At 40.8% G+C, this 21106-nt stretch overlaps 3 protein-coding genes across 3 annotated transcripts; 1 reads left to right on the forward strand and 2 right to left on the reverse strand.

Annotated features, from left to right (window-relative positions):
- Positions 1 to 795: 795 nt before the first annotated feature.
- Positions 796 to 7863, reverse strand: LOC135484503 (protein MEMO1-like). Its single transcript, XM_064766033.1, has 9 exons — positions 7741 to 7863; positions 6763 to 6850; positions 5984 to 6052; positions 5670 to 5782; positions 5415 to 5526; positions 5117 to 5265; positions 4824 to 4900; positions 4551 to 4655; positions 796 to 4259 (listed from the first exon to the last, which is right to left on the reverse strand). Exons 1-9 carry the CDS (start codon positions 7790 to 7792, stop codon positions 4110 to 4112), a joined length of 915 nt encoding a protein of 304 aa, XP_064622103.1. The 5' UTR covers positions 7793 to 7863; the 3' UTR covers positions 796 to 4109.
- Positions 7864 to 7929: 66 nt separating this feature from the next.
- On the forward strand, positions 7930 to 11810 carry LOC135484504 (kelch-like protein 7). Its single transcript, XM_064766034.1, has 2 exons — positions 7930 to 8086; positions 8355 to 11810. Exon 2 carries the CDS (start codon positions 8364 to 8366, stop codon positions 10245 to 10247), a length of 1884 nt encoding a protein of 627 aa, XP_064622104.1. The 5' UTR covers positions 7930 to 8086; positions 8355 to 8363; the 3' UTR covers positions 10248 to 11810.
- Positions 11811 to 12490: 680 nt separating this feature from the next.
- Positions 12491 to 18970, reverse strand: LOC135485260 (exonuclease 1-like). The gene is made up of 14 exons (XM_064767108.1): positions 18853 to 18970; positions 18327 to 18498; positions 17918 to 18037; positions 17505 to 17628; positions 17163 to 17300; positions 16752 to 16961; positions 16370 to 16557; positions 16046 to 16142; positions 15724 to 15925; positions 15198 to 15555; positions 14028 to 15021; positions 13818 to 13881; positions 13440 to 13581; positions 12491 to 13075 (listed from the first exon to the last, which is right to left on the reverse strand). The coding sequence occupies exons 2-14, from the start codon at positions 18485 to 18487 to the stop codon at positions 12946 to 12948; spliced, it is 2928 nt and encodes a 975-aa protein (XP_064623178.1). The 5' UTR covers positions 18488 to 18498; positions 18853 to 18970; the 3' UTR covers positions 12491 to 12945.
- Between the last annotated feature and the right edge of the window lie 2136 nt (positions 18971 to 21106).

Raw genomic sequence — 21106 nt, forward strand, 5'->3', positions numbered from 1 at the left:
TGAGGCCTGGCTGATTGTGATTGTCTTGTTTACTGAGCCTGCTGACTCCCCGGGTGTCTTTAATCAGCTTGAGACAGAATCAAGACATTGATTGTGACCACTTACTTCAGAGATTCAGGACAGTATTTGTGACTGTGTACTTCAGACAGGATCAAGACACTGATTTTGACCATCTTGTTGACACAATTAGCTTAAAATGACTTTTGCCAAAGGCCCTGACCCTTTTCCTTTGATTGAGCTAACTTCTCTCTGACATGCATGCATGGACGTCATTCCAGTACATGCATTATAATCTGACTTGGTCTAAGCTAGCATCTCACAATTTCCTGGAAGACATTCACAGCCTTGTCTCTCCCACAGCAGTCATCTACAGTCACAATCGCAATCAACTAGGCTTTCAGCTGGGACAAGTTTATACTTAGGATACAACCTTTATTCATTTCTGTCAGTATGCTGAATGCCATGAATGTTCTCCAGCGAGTACATGTAGGGGAGTGTGGTAAAATGGCCCTCGGGAATGGTGTTAAATGATGATTACAGGCAAAGCTTAGGATTGGACCGATTGTTTATTGGGAGGGGGTATACAAGTCTTGAGGTACTTTCAGTGGTAGTACAAGGCTAGGGCAAGATTTCCATCGAATAGAACAGCCTGTCTGTCACACTTCACATTGTCTTTCAGATGGTTGTGACACAAGTGACTTGCATTATGCGGCCTCTTCCACTTGTCAGGAGAGTCCCAGAGACTAACAACTGTTGTCGATTGAGTCTGCCACAAAGAGGGGTATAAGATGCATATAAAATTCATTTCTTTATTATTTCAATACCAAAAGATGATACAGAAAAGGAAAGAAGCAGGGAACATGACCAATTGAAGACTGAGAATGCTAACAGTTTTATGGGGATCATTTGGAATAACTGAAGTCCTGGGCCCAGTGGTTCAAAAACAAGACACTACATGTACATGAAACTTGGCATTATCTTCCTCAGTTAACCTCACACCAAGTTAAAGTTAAAACTAAGTAAGTTACAAGCTTGATTTGAACTAGTGGGCCCTGCTTTCAGCATTGTGATTCCCTCAATATTGTTGCCCTACTGTCAACCCACCTAGGAACCGCTGTGCAGTTTCGTAGCACTTGCGTTTACACCGCAGAATGAGATGCTTCAGTTCCTTAAACTGTGGATGCTACATGTCACTCGGTGTAACTCGGAGAATTTCTGGGACAGAACTGGCAACATCTACAAACATGCGGGGAATCGCAGGCCTGAAGACTTAGAGTCTGTACAAATAGCACAACTACGTGTAAAATCATTACAAAATAATCATATATGTAATACAGGTTACATTGCTTGATAACACACGTATGACAGATTAACAAGCCCAGATTTTCAGGACCAACGCAATTCCACGAACTTGATCTGAGCAACTTGACAATGCAAATGATGAGAAAGTATGATTTAATATCTAGTTCCTGAAATGCACGAGTTGTTAGCCCGTAAGGCAGTTTGTTTTCCTCGGCTGGCAACTTAAGTGGTTTGAGACGATTCCCACCCACTGTCCACTAGTGCTTATCAGTGGTGTTGTTAGACAGTCCACCTATTGTCCGACTGTCTAACTGGTGACTTCTGAGGGATGCTAACATCACCACTTGAGCTTGGGCCACCTGGACATTGCAACAACCATCAGGATATCCAACTGGGCTTCTAACACTCGGCTATTTTAAACTTTGCCGACATTATCTGAGAATACCTTGATCAGCAGAAGTTCCAACAACACTAACACAGGACAGACAACAGTTGGTTAAAGGTTCAAAGAAACTTGAAGATAAGCTCTTTTAGCATAGTGTCAATTCATCTGACCTGGCTAAAATTTTAAAAGAATAAGGTTCTAACGGCAACTTTCTAAAGATCGTTGTACAAAGAGAGAAGTCACATGATGATTGGACACCAGGAATAGGATACAGAACGGAAACTGATCATTATGACTTCCCTGCTAAAAAAATGTATTGTTCAAATGGTCAGCTTCAGTACTATAAATAGACCCTCCAGGCTGCAAGGGGCATTGACTGCTGTACTCAGTATTCTATCTTCAGGTCAACTCCTGTTCGACATATAGTCATAATAATAAACATAAATCGTTCAAGAACAAAAACATATTAGAGAACACACAAATATTATTCTAACAAATTGACTGACATTAAAACTCATTCTGCTACATTTGAAATGTAAAATATATGAATACATTATATGAAAATGCCTTACAGTTTTCAAAACATGTTAATGGTGGAGTTCAACGACTGGCTTATTTCTGTGTTACAAGTTTGCTTTATTGCTATTATGAAGCTAGAACCTTGTTGTCATTACAATGTAAGTGTCGTTCATAGGAGCCTGGAAAATGTAATGTTCTGATGGTTGTACTAGGTATGGAGCCACGCACTTCCAGTAGTATCACACTTCCAAAATTGTCGAGGCATTCCATCAAGTTTGCAACACAGAAACTACCAATCTGACCACATGATGACAATTGCTGTATGATTACATGTACACATGCTGGCAAATTTTAATTGAGACAATGCATGCATCATTTATAACTATAGGACAAAGGCATATTGACAATAATTTATATCGTTTTAAACAACATACTGAACTGTTTTAATAATTGTTTATAAATAACTAACTTGGATCAGAAAACGCTGAAAATGCTAACCAGATCTACATGACCATTCTTAATAAACCCACAACACATTCTTTTGTTTTGGTTGCCCGAATTAAAAACACCATGCCAAGGAATCAAAGTGTTAATCCCATATCCCCAAAATGTCCGTGGCACCTGAATCCCCAGTGCAGTACTAATAGTTTCCCCTTATACCTTACTGTCTCTTCTATTCCATGATCTAGTGAAGAATAAACACCATAAAAAGTTCCTTGAATCTCTTCATTTTTTACTTTTTATTGACCTTTTCAAACTAAACTATCTTTTTCAATTTTTTTGCAATCTCCTCTACAAATTTCGATTCTCCAAAATACTTCTGCAAACACACTTACAATAGTTTCGTCATAACCCAAAATACAGCAGTTTCCAGCTTCGTAATAAAATCCCCCTTTGTGACCTGTATGTTTTCTCAGCAATCTCTTTTTTGTAACTCTTCATGGAAATGTTTTGGATTTATAGAATAGGAAATCAAAATGAAACCGGACATCATCCATGAGGTTTGTACCTGAACTATTTATACATGTAGCTGGCAAACCAGGCCAGCCAACATATGAATTTGCCAAGTAGATACAACAGGCATTAAAAGCAGTATTTTCTGTGCCGCTTAATTCAATATTCTTAACAGGTTTTCATACATGATAATGTGGAGAAAATTTGTGATATTGTTCAATAAGTGCCCTGTCCTAACCTTCACAAGGGACCACTTCAAAATATCCCGATGCCAAAAATACTGTAACCAGTTTTGTTTCCGAAAAACAACGATTCTTTAGCTTCAGCTGATATCAATTGATGCCATAAACATGAATTGAAACCTTTTGGACAACATCTCCTCCCCTTCTAAACTAAACCTGTTTTCTTGGCATTAGTATATTTTAAGATGGTCTCTAACGATTTGAGGTCCATTCTTCCGATCCGCAGTAGAATGATCACATGATCTTCAGATCACAGCAATGATGTAGACGATGGGAAAGTCCAACTAAGCAATGGAACGGGCAATGATGAACTCGTGGTAGTTCATTCCAAGCATTTGTCAGTTCAAACGAAGTCTATATGAGATGCCATGACAGGCCATGGAGGCTAGCACTTCTAGTAATATCATTGATATCAGCAGATTGTTTAAGCTTGTTGTGTACAACATGGACTATAAATTATTCAAAAACATGACTACATAAAATCCTCTCATTATCAAGTTGTCTGGCCGCATTCCCCTGTTGATCTCACTCCCTCATACATGTAATGCACAGACCTGAATGCTTTGTAAGGGGAGCCCTTGATTAGTCAACATCATGTCTGAACTGTGACCTAAATAAAAAGGTTGTCATAAATACTGACCCGCCTATAACCCACACTACCTGGTTGAACTGGCAAATGCAGGAACTCCATGAAGCTGGTCCTTTCATCACTGCCGGACAACAAAGGCCCCAGCTGCATAGCTTACTGAAGAATGTTCTTCAACGTCTGTACACTGGCCTGACTGCACGTATTTTATAAATCTCATTTGCATTCTGCACCCGTTTCCATTAATACTTGAACGAAAGGACTTGATTGCCTGGAAAGAGAAGTTGAGGTCGTGAGGATCGTCAGGTAAGTCAAGTTACAATCGAAAATGTTCTCAATATGGAGATTTTTCAAGCATTTTTGGAAGGTTTCAGTTTCTTTACAGTCTCTTGACTCTATGCTACCTTGCTCTCAAAGAGGAAATCGCCACTTGGGATGCAATTGCCAGGGACACTCTTGCATTTCCTCAAAGGGTGATCTGTTTGAAAAATAATGCAGTACCAAATGGCTCATTATTTAGAGAAGCACCCAGTCGTGTGGTCATGAAAATTGTTATACTTACATTGAGTAATACACATATCGGATACCTCCCACATATAGTATTTTGAGTAGTCTTCAGGTATTCAGAAAATGCATGCGGCTCCAATTTTGATATCGTGTCCATACCCTAAAAGATAATGATAAATTATGACTGGTCTCATCATCATTATGACTCCCAACCTGGAATCAAACCAAAGGGCCCCTGTGGAGACTGCAGTTATGACAATACCAAAGAACTTTTGAGCAAACATCCCACATGAAGCAACGAGAATGTATATTCACAAGTATCACTTACTTGTTTGTCCAATTTGTGGATGAATTTATGAATAGGACCATGAGATTTGTCATAATGGATGTACCTAAATCTTTTACCTGAAAATAGGAAAATTTGAATAGTAAAAGAATAAGTTGATATAATCCTTTTGAATTTACACGAGATGGAAGCACAATACCCGTAGAATGACTGTATAACAGGTAATTGACTACCTGGCTGAATGAATCTCAATTTCGAAACTGATATCTTGATAATAAAACATGAAAACCTGAGTTGGACAGACGACCCGAAAGCTCCTTTTTTCAGAATCTTACCCCAGTGGCAGAAATCGGATGAGATTACGAAGAGGTTCTCTGGATCAGCTAGATATTTGGCAAATATCTGACCATATTCGACCTCCTTCTCTGGTGGAAGTGCACCTACTAGAACTGGCACAATGGTCACCTGTTTTTGATCTGGGGGCCTGAAAATGGGGAAAGAAAATAAGTCAATAGTATAATGTACCTGGTACATGGAGCTTGTGACAGACACCTCTGCACTGGCAAGGACGGATCACTATGCAAATAAGCTGGGTTTTTATTATGAGTGAACCAAAAGAAGAATCTCACTCACCTCTCCATAATTTTAGCTATGTACGGAAGATGCATTTCTATACTGTGTTCTTCCTCATCAACATGCAGCTTCATAGTCTCAAACCTGCCAGTCGCTTTCAATTCATCATAAACTGGAAGAGAAACAAATCATTCAAAATATACCACAGCATACTTGGGTCACTTTATTCATCTGATGCTACAATCATTATGTGAATCATATCCACAGAGCCTTGTTTTGAAATAATCTTTTTTAAGAATCAGTACAATATCTTACTTTTTTGATCGATTTCCAGATCCATGATGGGGTTTTGGTAGACCTCGGCAGAAGAAAGTGCGCAGTAATCCATCCGGACAAAATGAGATGGCCCGAGGATAAATACACGTTTCCTGCAATAACAAAAATGCAGACACCAACGTTATTATGTTAAGACTTACATACAATACTAATGACAGATGTGACCCATCATACTAAATCAGGTAGCAAGTTACCAGGCTAGCATCATGCGTTCACTGACAAAGTAAAAACTGTCAATTTTGATCCACTTTTAGATTATGATATAAGCCAAAATATTGATGACATCAACTTACACTCTTGAAGGATCCACCTGCCTGTAGGCATAACCTCCACATTCGCCACAATATGCATAGCCAGCATGCCTGAAAAGATATAAACTCATTCTTTACATGTTGTACATGTATATGATAATTTGTTTGAAAACATTGACAGATTCATTACTCTATGCACCAATCTTGAACCAAACAAGGGCATTTTATCCCCAAAACGAGTAAAAAATTGTATATGTACACAGCATTACTCGTGTCCACAAATGAGACCTACATGTACGTAATCTGATTATACAACCACCATCAATACAACTAGTGTTAGAATAACTGGAGCAGATTAACCACTTTCTCTCATGCTATTGAGTCCTCCCTGCCTCCCTACACGTCTCAACCAGGTTTCCTGGAGATGCAATCAATACTATTTCCAATAAATAAAGGGACCAAATGACTTCGTATTACCATTACTCATACTCATTCACGGGAAATGAGCTAATTAGTCATCCGAATGAATGCTGGAGAAGGCACATCTCAAGAGTAGTTGGCAATCTCATTAGCTGATGGAGTCTCACACCACTCGTGCAATGTTTAATTTTGCCATTTTAGGAATTGACACGACTTGATTGTGACACTTACAGTACTAGGAGAATGGTAAAGGCATAATAGGGTACATGTAAGTAACTGGATCTGGATTTCTAATGATTCGGTTCCAAAGCAATAAATCAATGGAAACTGAGGCATAAGAAATGTTGCACAAATTCACATGGCAGCGTAATGATTTCTTACAGTACTTAGTGTGTACTTACGGTGCAATGATGGCCCGGGCAGGATAAGTCTCAGCATCGACGCTGGCATTTGCCAGCCAGGTATTCAGCTGCTTCTTCAGATCAGATTCTGAAATGACAAAGGGTCCAAATCACACCATCAATCATGACCCAGCAGGCATCAAACATTCTTTAGTATTGTTAATGTTAAATCTTTGTCTGTATCGTGGTAAGACCTCTTTAAAAGACAAATGTTATTTTGTTTCTACCCAACACAGTACTAATTAGTCACATATCTTAGCAACTGATTCCACCAAAATATGCCAGCGAAAACTTCAGACCAACTGCATGCAGCTGTTAATCATTATTCTAATACACAGACAACTGGATTGAAAAAGATTGAATTCAATAATCTTTTCAAGATCAAGTGTCCGAATGTCACAAAAAAATTAACTGTGACTATGATGACCAGCTCGCCACCTAAGGCCTGAGTAAGGGCAAAAGGTCACACTTTCATATAAGTTTTCAACTGTACATCTTCACTGAGGGCAGCTTTTGAACAACGAAAATTCAACAGCATGTTGCAAGCATTCTATGTACATGTATTTCAATGATTAGGTCTTTGATTAAGCCTAGTAAATCTCCAAGGGTCTATTTAATTTAACACTCTTTGACACGCCTAATAATAGTAATATGTGCATCAGCTGTTCAAAAGTGGCTATGTCATGTTTATATACTTGGCACATGTAATAGGCCTATGTGAAACAGACGCACCAAAACCAGCCAAATGCGTCTACACAGTATATCATCTTTCAGAATAACAACAAACCACTATGACTTTATGCAAACCACTATGACTTTATGTACATAGTACATTATAATACACGCATGTACACAAAACATACACATGAGTAGAACAGGTGCTTTGTTCGAAAAGTGGGGATTTCGGACACTCTGGTTGAAGCTGGAAAATGACCGTAAATCTGAACGAAAATTCGAATAAATCGGATCAATACTTACTGCTGGACAGGTACCAGCTCCCAGCATGGGATGCCTTGCGATATTTGGACATACTCGTCCCAATTTTGAGACCTTTAGAAGCAAAACGAAGTTGCAAAACTTGAGAATGTTTTGACAGGAAGTTGTAATGCTCCCAGTGCGCATGCCTCCTAGGAGAAACTGGATTGTGGGAAAATCTAAGCATGGCTTCCAAGTTGACCATGTTGACAGATATCATATCAAAACAAATAAAAATTTCCTAGTTTACAATACCCTAAAGTTTTGGACAATTTCCTAGTATACACATCAGTGCAGTACTTCGAGCTAATCCCATTCAACAATAGAGATTTTGCATATAATCTGTTGCGTAAGTGATATTTGAGCTCAACTAAGGTGCAACTCTCAAGTTTTGACTTGTCACTGTCAGAATCAGAATGTCAGCTGTCACTATGTACACACTTCACTGTACATCATCAAAGCTACTGGTATTCAAATTGAAAATGAATGTCTGATCACAACCAGAGACAAGACAATATGTTGTTCTTCGTTGCATGAGGGACATGCATTAATCATTATTTGTAGATTTTTTTCTGCAGGGGAACGTAAAATGAAAGAAATTTTCAATCTATTTTCAGGTATTCAAGATGTCTGAGAGAAATGAATGTGAGACGATGATGTTTGAGAGTGATGACCATCAGACGACAGTGCTACAAACATTGAAGGACATGTACGACCAGCGCCTTCTGGTGGATATCACATTATGCGTCAATGACCGGGAGTTTCCAACCCACAAGAACATTCTGGCAGCGATCAGTCCATATTTCACAGCAATGTTTACGACAGATTTGAGTGAAAGTCGCCAGCAGAAGATCTGCCTTTTTGAAGTTGAAGCAGACGCCCTAGCTTTGATCATCAATTATGCTTACACTGGACGTGTTGACATTACACGAAACAATGCTCAGAATCTTCTAGGGGCAGCATCCTTATTTCAGATATCCACAATTCAGGAAGCATGTGCAAAGTTCATGGAATCTCAATTCGACATTTCAAATTGTATTGGGATACACTGCTTTGCTCAGATCCATGACTGTGGTGACCTCAGGTTGAAATCTAAAGAATACATCGAGAAGAATTTTACAGAAGTTATGCAAGGGGAAGAGTTCGTGTCGCTCTCACCAGAAAAGATGGAGGAGTTTCTCTCATCTAATGAACTCAATGTCGAGTGTGAAGATACTGTGTATGAAGCACTTGTCAAATGGGTTGACAATGACAAAGAAAACAGGCAGCAGTTCATGGAGAAGCTACTGCCCCTTGTTAGGTTTGGGCTTCTCAGTCCAAAGTTTGTACAAGGGCACATCGCTAAAAACGAGATGGTGCAAAATTCGCCAAAGTGCAGACAAATTTTAGAAAATGCAAAAATCTTTGAGACAAATCCTGAGAAATGCTTGATAGACCAAACTTTCAGTGTTGTGTTAAGATCTGGAATGATTAAGCCTGATCTCTGTCTGTTGCTTATCGGCGGTGTGGAGCAGAGTCGCCCAGCAATAAACTGTTATAATCCTTTGACGAGAGAGACTTATTACATAGCAGACTTTCAGGATGCAGATAGTCATATTGCACATTACGATGTCGAGGATCCTGCGAGTGTTGTGACACCAGAGAATCTCATGTTCGTGGCTGGTGGGAACTATGTTTATCGAGAGAACTACTTGGAGGGATTGTCAGATGAAGATTCATTAGACGAGTACGACACTGGAGAAGAGACTGTCAGACGAGACGTCTACCAGTACGATAATGATCATGACACTTGGATCCCAAGGGCACCAATGTTGTTTCCAAAATCAAACTTCTCATTGGCGTACAGTAACGGTAAACTGTATTGCTTTGGTGGACTCACTGTTCATCAGCATCCTACAGAGATAGTGGAGAGTTACGATATTGCAATGAACAGGTGGAACTATGTTTGCATGATGCCGACGAAGTTAGTCGATCTCACTACTGTGACACTAAATGGGGTCATTTACATCATGGGTGGTAGGACTGGTGTTGGGGCGCACAATGTTGTTATCAAGTTTGACCCAAGCAATGTTGAATGGTCTCCACTAGCAGGTATGCCAACTCCAAGGTTCAACTTTGGGGCTTGTGTTGTTGATAATGAAATCTTCATTGCAGGGGGTCAAATCTACTCCCATTCAAGCCACACAATTAACCGGGAGGCCCTCAGCTCTGTTGAAATCTACAACATTGAGCAAAACCAGTGGCGCCAAGGGCCAGAGCTGCCAGTCAATATGTACAATGTTGGTTTGTGCTTCTCAAATGGTTCTATCTATGCATGCGGTACGACTGAACACCAGCGCTCCGCCTACAGAATCTTCCGTTATAACGTAGTGTATCAGTTAGACTTAGCATCATCTGTATGGAAAAAATTAGAGGGAGATATATGTGACATTAGAGACTTTGCATGTGTAGCGGCCAAACTTCACACAAGAAAACTATCGCAAGTTTTCCGGCCCGATGTGGACACCTAGCAACGACTGTCAGTGTCTAAATGGTGCAACGTACTCTAGTCCTGAGTCTGCCGAACAAAAACAGAAGATGACTATTAGTGACAATCATCCATGAAACACCACTCCAGTTCAGAAAATGATGTCATTTTGTGAAGAAATATCCATGTACTTGCTGTCATGTGAGTAACTGCAGAATGGAGAAAACCACCTTGATGAGCATTGTTTCAAAGTCATCCAAACATAAGACTTCTTTGCAATACTTATGCATGTTTTTGCATGTGCAGGAAAAGTTTTTCTGATATCTGTGCAATTTTTGCTCTGTTCCCACCTAATCACTAAGTTAGCTTTCTCGGCAGATTACCTACAGGAGCCAGAGGGGGCACTGTTTTGACACTGCTTTATGTTTTACCGTAGATGTGATATAAGTCAGCAAGTGAAACTTGTTGAGCTCTGGCATGCGTGCTTTTGAAATTATTAAAGAATGATTTGATCTGGAATTGGTAATTTATTATGTTCATATACAGTATTATTTATTTATTTATTTCGTACTCGTATTCAAGCAATGTGTACTATTTTAAAGCCTGACAATTAGGCCTACAAGTCATATCTGTTGCCTGTTGATGATGATTTTTGTTAGTGATTGTCATTAGTAAGCTGTTTATGGTTCTAATGTTAAATGTGCTTTAGCAATTACCCATACGTATATATGTGACCCGTCACAGCAAAACCAGGCGCATGTCGCACGGAAGATGAGCCAAAGTGACACCAGGAGATAATGGAAGAAATTGATGTGCTCATATTTCACAAAAGGCAGACAATAGAGAAATGAACAGACAGTCCGTCTCAACCTGCCAAGCTCAGAGTGACATGCGCCTGGTTTTGCTATGACGGGTCACATATATTAGATGCCCTTGAAGATTATGAAACTACCTGCAGTGCTGTTGAAACAATTTGACGATGCGTTTTGTGTCTAGTTATTGCTGATTGATAGTTTTGTGGTTTTGTTTTGTGACATCGGTTTCAATAATGCTGGCATTTTTTCTAAATGGTCAGACTCATCTCAGGTGGAACTAATCTGATATTAATTCAGGTAATTAAGCAATAGCGTCTTGAAAAGAAACATAATACTTGTTGTGCAAGTTTTTGTTTAGGTTTCAGAAAATCAGCGTCAGTACTCATTTTAAGACAACATGTTTTTGAAACTTGATATAGCTTCCTTCCTTCACAAGAATCTTGAATATAATTAGATTGTGTTTGCACCGGTTCATACTAAAGCTGCGTTTTATATCATGATCTTTTTGGACAGCCTAGCTTTGATTTTGCATAGTTTTAATTTTTGATGTGAATTAATGTTGAAACTTTTTATGAATGTGGTGACCTTTAAGAGCCATTTTCTGGTATTTGATGCATACCTGTGACCGTTTCCAATGTAGGCAACTTTTCTACCCAAATTCATGTTTGATGGAATAAAATGTTAGGCAAGGTGGTACAGTTATATCCCCAGTACAATTAGAGCAGGGAAGAAGACAGCTGGTTGTGCCCAATAATGCACACTGAGGCTATAATGGTACCACCTAACCTTAATTGGACAAAAAAGGCTACTTTTCTTCACTGTTTGAACTCACCTGTCAGTCTGGCTGTGAAGAGGTTCAGAAGTATCAAGCCAAAGAGAGAGGACAAGCAAAACATCGTCAGGAGGAAGACAGCGATTTGATCGAGTGTCTATTTGTACTGGTCAATGGATTCTAAGCCTTTTCTCTGCAATCGTGAATTCATCACAGTCTCACCACACTGGGTGTTTTGGTGATGGAATAGGTGTTCTCCTGATAATGATAGTCCCATCGTCCAGATGTCGGGTTTCACTGTTCCATGGACAAAGTCACAATCTGACAAGACATTATGTCATCTTGTCCATTTGATTTATCAGTACATCACAAGTCTGATGATGATTGAACAATGTGGGTGCCATCCCCAGAGGCAGAATGCACCGACTAGTTCAGGGTAACATAGGAGGATGATCTCTTTCAACATTGCTCAGAGGACAAAACATTGGCTATAGCAAAGTTGCTTGCCTGGGCTTGAAGGCCTGAAGGTACCTCGCTTGTGGCAAAGTTGCACACCAGATGGTGACCAAAGCCCTCAACAAGCCTATAAATGATGTAAAAATATATCAAACATTCTGATCCAATGTAGTTGTAGTCCAGGAGATGAAATGACAGACCTGATACATGAATAAGTACAATATATTTTATTGATATCTTATAAATGCAATGCACAGCAAATGCTTGTCAGATAAAGTGATAAAACATTTTTAGTCAAAAGAATATTAATCATCCAGCATCAACAACACATGAAGACTTTGATTCACTCATTTCATTCCATCTCTAACAAATAGAGAAGGCTGAAGGCTGTAGCCTGAACTAAAATGACAACTTAAATTCATTCAAATGTACTACAGTCCAATGTGTACTGCAGAGGAAAGTACAAATTGTACGATCTGCCCCAGCTGCCAGTCTAAAGTGTCAAGTTATAGGCCCACTTGGCAGAAACAGCACACTACATGTACAGCGAAGAGAATTCATATTGGCCTGATGGCATGCAAAACTCAAAGACTTCTTCCCCAATAAACTGTCAAGCATGAAAAAATCATATAAGTCCATTGCTGTCCAACTGTCACAGAATCACACACAGTCAATGTAACGCCTGCCAGATCCATGTATCACACAAGCAGACGTCTCTGCACCTTGACTATATCACAGCTCTTCTCCATCTCTGGTGTCATGGAGGTAGGAATGTTAATCTTGCTCGGTGACAGCACCATCTTCTCTGTTGGAAGCTTCTCAACACTCCTGAAGATGAAACATTTTGGAAATAAATTTCTGTTCATTGCAGCCAGATTGCGACATCGCCTTGTCTCTTGTGTCAGCGGGATGCTGATTTCTCACATCAGTGACCAGATTTGAACATTACTCTCCCATTACAGCCAGGATCAGAATTCAACTTTCACCATTTGATTGTGACATTGTCTCTCGTCACAACCAGGTGTCCATCTTAGTCAGGGTACGAGATGTCATCTTATACCTTTCGACACTAAGACAAGAGCTTTTGATAAAGTGACGTGATGGTTTATAAAGACAGTGGTAATAACAAAGAAAAAGATGTAAATGATGCCAACCAAGGTCCTCTCCTTGAATAATATCATTTACAACTTACTTGTTGTGTTTGAACTGAGAGAAAAAGTTAGTGATGTTTTTCTGTGCATGATCGTTCTCAATATTCTTCTTGATCGTCTGGCTGCGTCCTTTAGACTTCGATAGACCCGAACGCCGACATCCCTTCATCAGCTTAGATTTCCCTAGAAAGATTTAAAGACTCAGTTAGTGGAGAAAGTAGGATCAAGTTTTCCTCCCGTGTTATCATCAATGTAGGGGCCTTCGACTCATTTTTTGCAAAGCGAAGATGTTTTTCCAAGTCTTGGGAAGTTTGTGCCATCCACATAGAAAGGACAACTCGTCTTACATACAAGACAAATGCTGAACCTTACAATGTTGGTCTTTTGCTGCAAATTTTATCTAAGAAAGTGATAGTTACCTTGGGAGTTAGCAGGAGTTGTCTGTCTCTTGGCCATGAACTTTGACGCTGGTGCTTTTGTAGCCTGGAATCAAAAAGAGACAGCTGTACACACTTTCCACATTGATCTTTCACTTGATTGAAAGCTGGGGCCAGAAATATCAACTGACATTTGAGCTAAGCTTACTTGGCCATGGATTTTCCAAAAAAAACAACAAACAAGGACTGTACCTGTGTTACTGAAACAATCTTTAAATCATTGCTGTCTTCATCCAGGTCTATTACAGCCCCAACTTTGCCTGACGAATCCTCCTCTTCCTCAAGGATGGAGCTTTGGGTGAAATTGACACTGTCTGCGTCAATGCTGTACATACTGACAGAGCACTGTGATGGATCGATATCCACTGATGTTTGAGATGGCAATGATGTTTGTGATGGCAATGATGTTTGTGATGGCAATGATGTTTGTGATGGCAATGATGTTTGTGATGGCAATGGTGACGGCTCTGCTCCCGACAGCTGCAAATACTCCTTATAATCATATTCCTTGCAGTCGCTCTCCTTAGAGTCAATTTCACAACAATCACTGTCACTGTCCACAGAATTGTCAACAGGCTTTGCTACAGACTGAAACATTGTCCTCAAGTCACTTTTAGAACCTTTTTTAGACGTCTTTGGAAGGGAAAGCTCCGGGCTTTTGAGCATAGCACCACTGATTACATCCGAGACCTTTTCTGAACACGGATCACATTCATCCTTGGACTTCTTATCACATTCATCCTTGGAATTCTTATCAGTTTGATGTTTGAAATTAGTAAGCAGTGTGGTCACTTTGGGAGTGACCGGTTTGAACTCGGTGTTGACACCAGATTTCTCCGTCGTCTGCTTGCTGATGCTGGAACCTTTTGAGAATTTACTTTTGAATTTTTCCCAAGAAAATGCATGTGTCACAGTCTTCTTCAGTTGCGGACTTGATCCTAAATCGGGAAGTCCCACAGGAATCTCAGGCATTTCCTCAGATTTGGTGTCATCACAATGAACAGGGGAGATAGGTTTCACGTCTTTTTCATGTTTTGGTGAAACAAATTTTTTCAGTGTTACGTCCAAACGATGTTTGTCAGATTTATTCGAGTCTTCCTCTGCACTAATCACTTCATGACAGTCCATACAATCAAGGAACGATGTCTTTGGCTTCCTGTTGGTCAAAGGTTTGTCTGAGAAAAACCTGAAACAGAAGACCAGAAATAAATGAGCATTACCAATAAGTTTCCGCGGAATGATATCAAACTACTAGACTACATGTATATCACCAGGTTCAAGCTCTAGGACTGAACAATGCCCAATATGGCCATTTACATGTAAATTGAAAAGCGTTGGATAAAGAATGAACAACGCCCTCACCTGCTTCTCACTTCAACGTTTTCCTTCGGCCGATCCAGAATAAACCTTCCTTTACTTGTATCCTTTTTAACCGCAAAGATATTCCTCGGTAGTTTCCTCGACTTCTCCGGTGATTTCTCTACCATCAAACCCGGTGCAAGATTTTCCTGTTCCTCTTCATCATTCACCTCCATCAGATTCTCGTAGTCTGTATCCTCCTGATCTATCGCGCGGAGTAAGCCGGCATAGGGGTCAGGGTCGTCCTGTCGGTCGTTGTTGTTACATGCTTCCTTGTCCAGCTTTAACCTCTTTGGAGATGGGGCACCTTCATACATGGAGGCAAGCTCGGAGTCCTCCTTGTCATCTTGGCATACAACAGCTGGAGGAGAAATATGGGATATCAATGGATTCAACCAAGGCATCGGAAACTGTCCCTATCCATCAGCAGGAAAGGACTTTACGCAACGGAAGATTTTCCAACATTCTCATCAATGTCCTCGTAATCACAAGTTTTCTTTAAGGAACATTGCCAGGTCTCACAACTTACCTTCTCTAGCTCTCTTCAAAGGACTCTTCATCTTGATGCTGACCTCTTGACCTATTGTTGATGACCTTTCTACTTCTGTAGGGTCAACAGCCATATTGTGCTGGTGGGGTTTGTACGATTTTGTCCAGATACTAAGGCGGTGGGGTGGCAAGGGCTTATCTGAAGTGGTGGAACTCCAATTCTTTGCTTTCTTTGGAGGAGGCTGAAAGTAAAGGAACAATTTGGTCATAAATCATTTGAGCCAATAAGTCCTGAGTATCTGCCAAGACGTGTAATGGTTATAAAGGTCAAGTTCCTTGCCTACTGCTCTGCCTGTCCTTACCTTGTATGTGTCTGGGTTGAAGTAATCCAGGATTTTCTTGTGCTTTACATCGAGGTTACCCAGGGCCATTTGATAAGCCTGATCATTGGGCAGATAACTGTGCAAGGTTAAAGAAGAAGTGAAATAGATGGATGAACACTAATCGATATGAAAGTACTTCTAAAGATTGTATTGATAGTCTGATATCCACAGCAATTAGAGCCATGCACCAACATTACACCGTTGCTTCAATAAGGGTGGTATCAGTACCCTCAATAAGGGTGGTATCGGTACCCTCAATAAGGGTGGTATCAGTACCCTCTTTGTAGACATAAGTAAGGATACGTTCCCGCATAACTGAGTTCTTCTTTCCTCAAACCATCAGGGTAAGGATTAAGAGGGATGACCTTCTTCTTGAGGGGGTCAAACACAAGCTGGTAGAGAAAGGTGTTATTTGCTTTGACAAAGCCATCGACGTAGTCATCCGTCACTCGTACATTCATCTTTAGTAGGGTTGGGATTTTGCGCAAGGTCTGAAACAGAATACCACACAGAAGTCAAATAAAAGCTTGAATTGCAGTCCTTTGTGTAGTAATTACTGAGTAGCTTAAAAAGTACAAATTCTTGAGACAAGTGGTTTTTGAAGTGACATAACAAATAAGATTTCGAAGAACCTGAGCCAATTCCTTTCACACACAATTAGCCCAGTCAACTTGACATGACTTACCTGAGTGACATCCGGGTTTGATGATACTTTCATGAGTTTGCTGGCCTTGCCAAGACCAATACCCGGCAAACTTGGCAGATAGTCACAACCGGACAGGATACACATGTGCCTGAACCGGTCAAAGCTGTAGTTACGCATGTTGGTGGACACGCTCAGTTTATTTTTCTCAATCATGATGCCGTTACCCATGTTGTCCAACTTGTAGACCACCTGAAGATGGAACGGGTAAAACAACTAAAACACCCATTCGACCGAAGGGTTACAAGCAAACAGCAAAAACGGAAAGTTAAGAAATCTGGTATCGTGATATATGGCTAGAAATTTGCAAGAGCATTCACTCTGTCCTTTTTAACAAAACTAGCGAGTACTGGGCAGAAATTACGACCAACTCAAGCAGTGTAGATGACTCACCCTCTCACAGCCAAAGAGTAGCAGATCAGAATCTTCTGTTATGATGATATCTGCTATGCCGATCTTGTTGAGGTAAGCAAGCTGGGCGTCAGCCTCGTAGGGGGCTACAATACAGTCAACTCCTTTGGCTCGGCAGGCCTGAAAAGGGAAACATCAGATCTTTATTTCATACTGTAAAGACACATTTGTCTCTTTATGAAGTTATACACAGCTAGGAGTAAACTTCAGACAAGAAATTTTCATTTTACTGGCAAAGTTGTGTGGAACATTTATCGGGTAAGGGCTGGCAGATACTCTTAGGTTGAGTATTGATGGCCAGGGTTAGTATTCCAAGTCCACTACCTTCATGAGTTCCAATGCCATTTCTGACGTGATGTCAACACATCTCTGAAAACATTCAAATGCTTCCTTTTTCTTCCCCTCTCGTAAGAACTGAGCAGCCTTCTTTCTGAACTGTTGTCTTCTCCTGGATAAGGGATAGATTCAGATGGTAAGAATGTGTAGTGCACAGTCAATGCGAGTATATAATCACAAAAGCTTTATGAAATTTGAATGTCTCTTTTACTTTCAGTGTTTGACTTGAAACAAATATTCTGCAAATTTCTAATATTCATGTTCAGTTCTCTAACCCATTCATCTAGACGAACCATCACGGAGTCATCTTTGACTCTTGCGACAATCCAAAGGTTTTCCTTGCCTAACACCAGATAAGCCCTGGTCTGGCGAAACTTTTTTTGAAATTTTCCAAAACTTACTCTCTTCTGTCTTTTTCCACACCAGCCTTGGATGGCAAATTACACCCATCAAACACCATCACAGGTTTGATATCATTAGCCAGCAGCATGTTGACAAACTTCATACAGTAGTATACATAACTGGAAGGAAAATATAAAACTTGTTCTAACAAGCAGACTTAATGATGGGCAAATTATAAGATTTGGAACGAGTTTACAATCCCCGATCACACCCCAAAAAAAGGTCATCGGTTGACTAACCAAGCACCACTGTTCAATGGATTTATAGTTGAATGCGATCAAACTACGTCATTTCCGATCGGGGATTCTAAAGTTTAGCCTAAGATTTGGCCGGCCCATGTATTCATTATTTGATAATCACTTCACTTTGTCATCTATTTCCAGATGTCGAAGCCAGCCCATCTCTTACCTGTCAGTCTTCTCCCCCATTGCTAACTTCCCAGCGCAGCTAAATGCTCCTTTGTGCAACCAACAGTAAGTGTCGACCGCCACAGTACAACCCTTGTATTCCCTCATATTGATGGGGCGAGAAGCCTTCTTCAGGAAGGGCAGCAAACCTGTGATACCCATCTTTCAACTTTCTGAAATAAGAGAAGCAAATTGTTTTGCAAATGTTCACTATGCATGTAGTACTAGTAGGCCTATGTTGTTTCGTTAGAGATGCTGGCTTCCCTGGCCCAGCAGATGATGCGTGCCGCTCACTCTGTGACATGCTTTGATCATTAACTGTTCATGCTCCCGGCCCAGATGGTGATTTCTGAACATCTTGTTTATCAACAAGGGTAGGCCCCTACATTCCTTCGGCCTACATTCCTATGGCCTTAACTTGGGAGTGTAAGTTTTGGTGATGTCTATAAATAAGGCTAGCAATTAGCATGTAATACTAAATAGTGGACCTTCCTACCAAAAAATACAGTTTTACAGAAATAACTTACCAATGGTCGAATAAGCTTCTCGAAAAATAGTGAGAAAGAAAGATTATAAATTGGTTTACGCCACTAAATACATTTTTCACTATCAGATTGTGACACATTTCATGATTTTTATTCAGACAATCTCCTCCACAAAAGTTTCTTATTTCCCGCAATAACCTCGCTTCCAGTTAATTGGGTATCCGGTGGTTTCGCTCCCTAGCTTTTCGCCCCCAGTCGTTTCGCTCCAAATTGAAGGCGTTTCGCTCCTTGGCACCATACCTCCATGCTGGGACTTTGTTGTTGGGGTTTGAGAAAGTACCCCGGTACAATGAATTAAGATTTGTTGAAATTCATAGATAAACTCCACATGTACAATAATTTCCCTAACAAAGATGCGAGCCCACCTTCACGCGAGATGGAGACCAGACACCTCCGGGGTACAGTGTCCAGAGGGAAGGTACACCCTTCCGAGGTGCCCTTACGAAAAATGTGTCTCAATTTCGCCATGGTATCCACAATTCACCATGGTAAACTGACAGCGCTTCACCATGGTGAATTGGGACGGTGAGGAAAATATTTACCATGGTGATGGAACTCTGACCATGGTGAACGGTGAATTCACCATGGTGAGCATAGAGACTCTGAGATCTTTTTTGTAAGGTCTTTTTGTTAATTGCTAGACAGGGATTACCTAATTAATTTCTGAGCCAGGTACACAAAATTGCCGAATAATAACAAGATGACAATAAAAACTAATATATATCAACTAACAGAATTTCGGTCGATTTTGAAATAGGAACGCGATATTTTCTAGATATATTATATGTTGTGTCAAATAATTCTGACATGTCTCATGAAAACGCTAATAAAATAATTTAGAATCATATGTACTTTTTCAAATTCACTTTTGACACTGAAAAGATATAGGACTACACTTCTGCAAAGTTTGATGAAACTCCTGGCATTATGTGACTTCCTCATCTCTCTCATCATGTTGTCAACACGGTGGAGCAGCCAGGACTGATTCGGCCTGGCTGTGACTTCCTCATCTCTCTCACCATGTTGACAACTTGGCAGAGCAGCCAAGACTGATTTGGCCTGGCTGTGACTGTCTCATCTCTCTCACCATAATTATTGTCAACACGGTGGAGCAGCCAGAACTGATTCGGCCTGGCTGTGACTGTCTCATCTCTCTCGCCATATTAACAACTATAGACAGTGCGGCGAAGATTGATGTGGCCTGGCTGTGACTGTCTCATCACTCGCATCATGTTGTCAGTACGGTGGAGCAGCCAGGATTGATTCACCCTGGCTGTGACTTCCTCACCTCTCTCATCATGTTGTCAGCACGGTGGAGCAGCCAGGATTGATTCGGCCTGGCTGTGACTTCCTCATCTCTCTCATCATGTTGTCAACACGGTGGAGCAGCCAGGACTGATTCGGCCTGGCTGTGACTGCCTCATCTCTCTCACCATGTTGACAACTTGGCAGAGCAGCCAAGACTGATTTGGCCTGGCTGTGACTGTCTCATCTCTCTCACCATAATTATTGTCAACACGGTGGAGCAGCCAGAACTGATTCGGCCTGGCTCTGACTGTCTCATCTCTCTCGCCTTATTAACAACTGGCAGTGCGGCGAAGATTGATGCGGCCTGGCTGTGACTGTCTCATCACTCGCATCATGTTGTCAACACGGTGGAGCAGCCAGGACTGATTCGGCCTGGTTGTGACTACCTCATCTCTCTCATCATGTTGTCAACACGGAGGAGCAGCCAGGACTGATTCGGCCTGGCTGTGACTTCCTCAACTCTCTCACCATGTTGACAACTTGGCAGAGCAGCCAAGACTTTTTTTGCCTGGCTGTGACTGTCTCATCTCTCTCATCATGTTGTCAGCACGATGGAGGAGCCAGGACTGTCAAACAGTTGTGTGAGCTCACTAGAGCTTGCACTTACATAATAGTGTAAAACTAAAATTTATATGATATATATATATATATATATGTATATAAAACCGTCATCGGATGCGCATCCGATATGCCACGAGATCCTTTACCGTCAATTCCCTTACCGTCTTCGGATGCGCATCCGATATGCCACGAGATCCTTCACCGTCAATTCCCTTACCGTCTTCGGATCCGATATGCCACGAGATCCTTCACCGTCTTCGGATGCGCATCCGATATGCCACGGGATCCTTTACCGTCAATTTCTTTACCGTCATCGGATGCGCATCTATGCCACGAGATCCTTCACCGTCAATTCCCTTACCGTCTT

This window comes from Lineus longissimus, chromosome 3 (assembly GCF_910592395.1).
Source record: "Lineus longissimus chromosome 3, tnLinLong1.2, whole genome shotgun sequence".
Lineage (NCBI taxonomy): Eukaryota > Metazoa > Nemertea > Pilidiophora > Heteronemertea > Lineidae > Lineus > Lineus longissimus.

Coding starts and splice junctions, on each gene's coding strand:
- LOC135484503 (XM_064766033.1), bottom strand. CDS start 7,792: ATGTCCAAATATCGCAAGGCATCCCATGCTGGGAGCTGGTACCTGTCC. Junction 6,053..6,762: donor GCCCGGGCCATCATTGCACC/GTAAGTACACAC, acceptor ATATCTTTTCAG/GCATGCTGGCTATGCATATT. Junction 5,527..5,669: donor TCTGGAAATCGATCAAAAAA/GTAAGATATTGT, acceptor TTTCTCTTCCAG/TTTATGATGAATTGAAAGCG.
- LOC135484504 (XM_064766034.1), top strand. CDS start 8,364: ATGTCTGAGAGAAATGAATGTGAGACGATGATGTTTGAGAGTGATGAC.
- LOC135485260 (XM_064767108.1), bottom strand. CDS start 18,487: ATGGGTATCACAGGTTTGCTGCCCTTCCTGAAGAAGGCTTCTCGCCCC. Junction 15,926..16,045: donor TCAACCCAGACACATACAAG/GTAAGGACAGGC, acceptor CTTTACTTTCAG/CCTCCTCCAAAGAAAGCAAA. Junction 13,882..14,027: donor AGATTGTTTCAGTAACACAG/GTACAGTCCTTG, acceptor TTTTGATTCCAG/GCTACAAAAGCACCAGCGTC.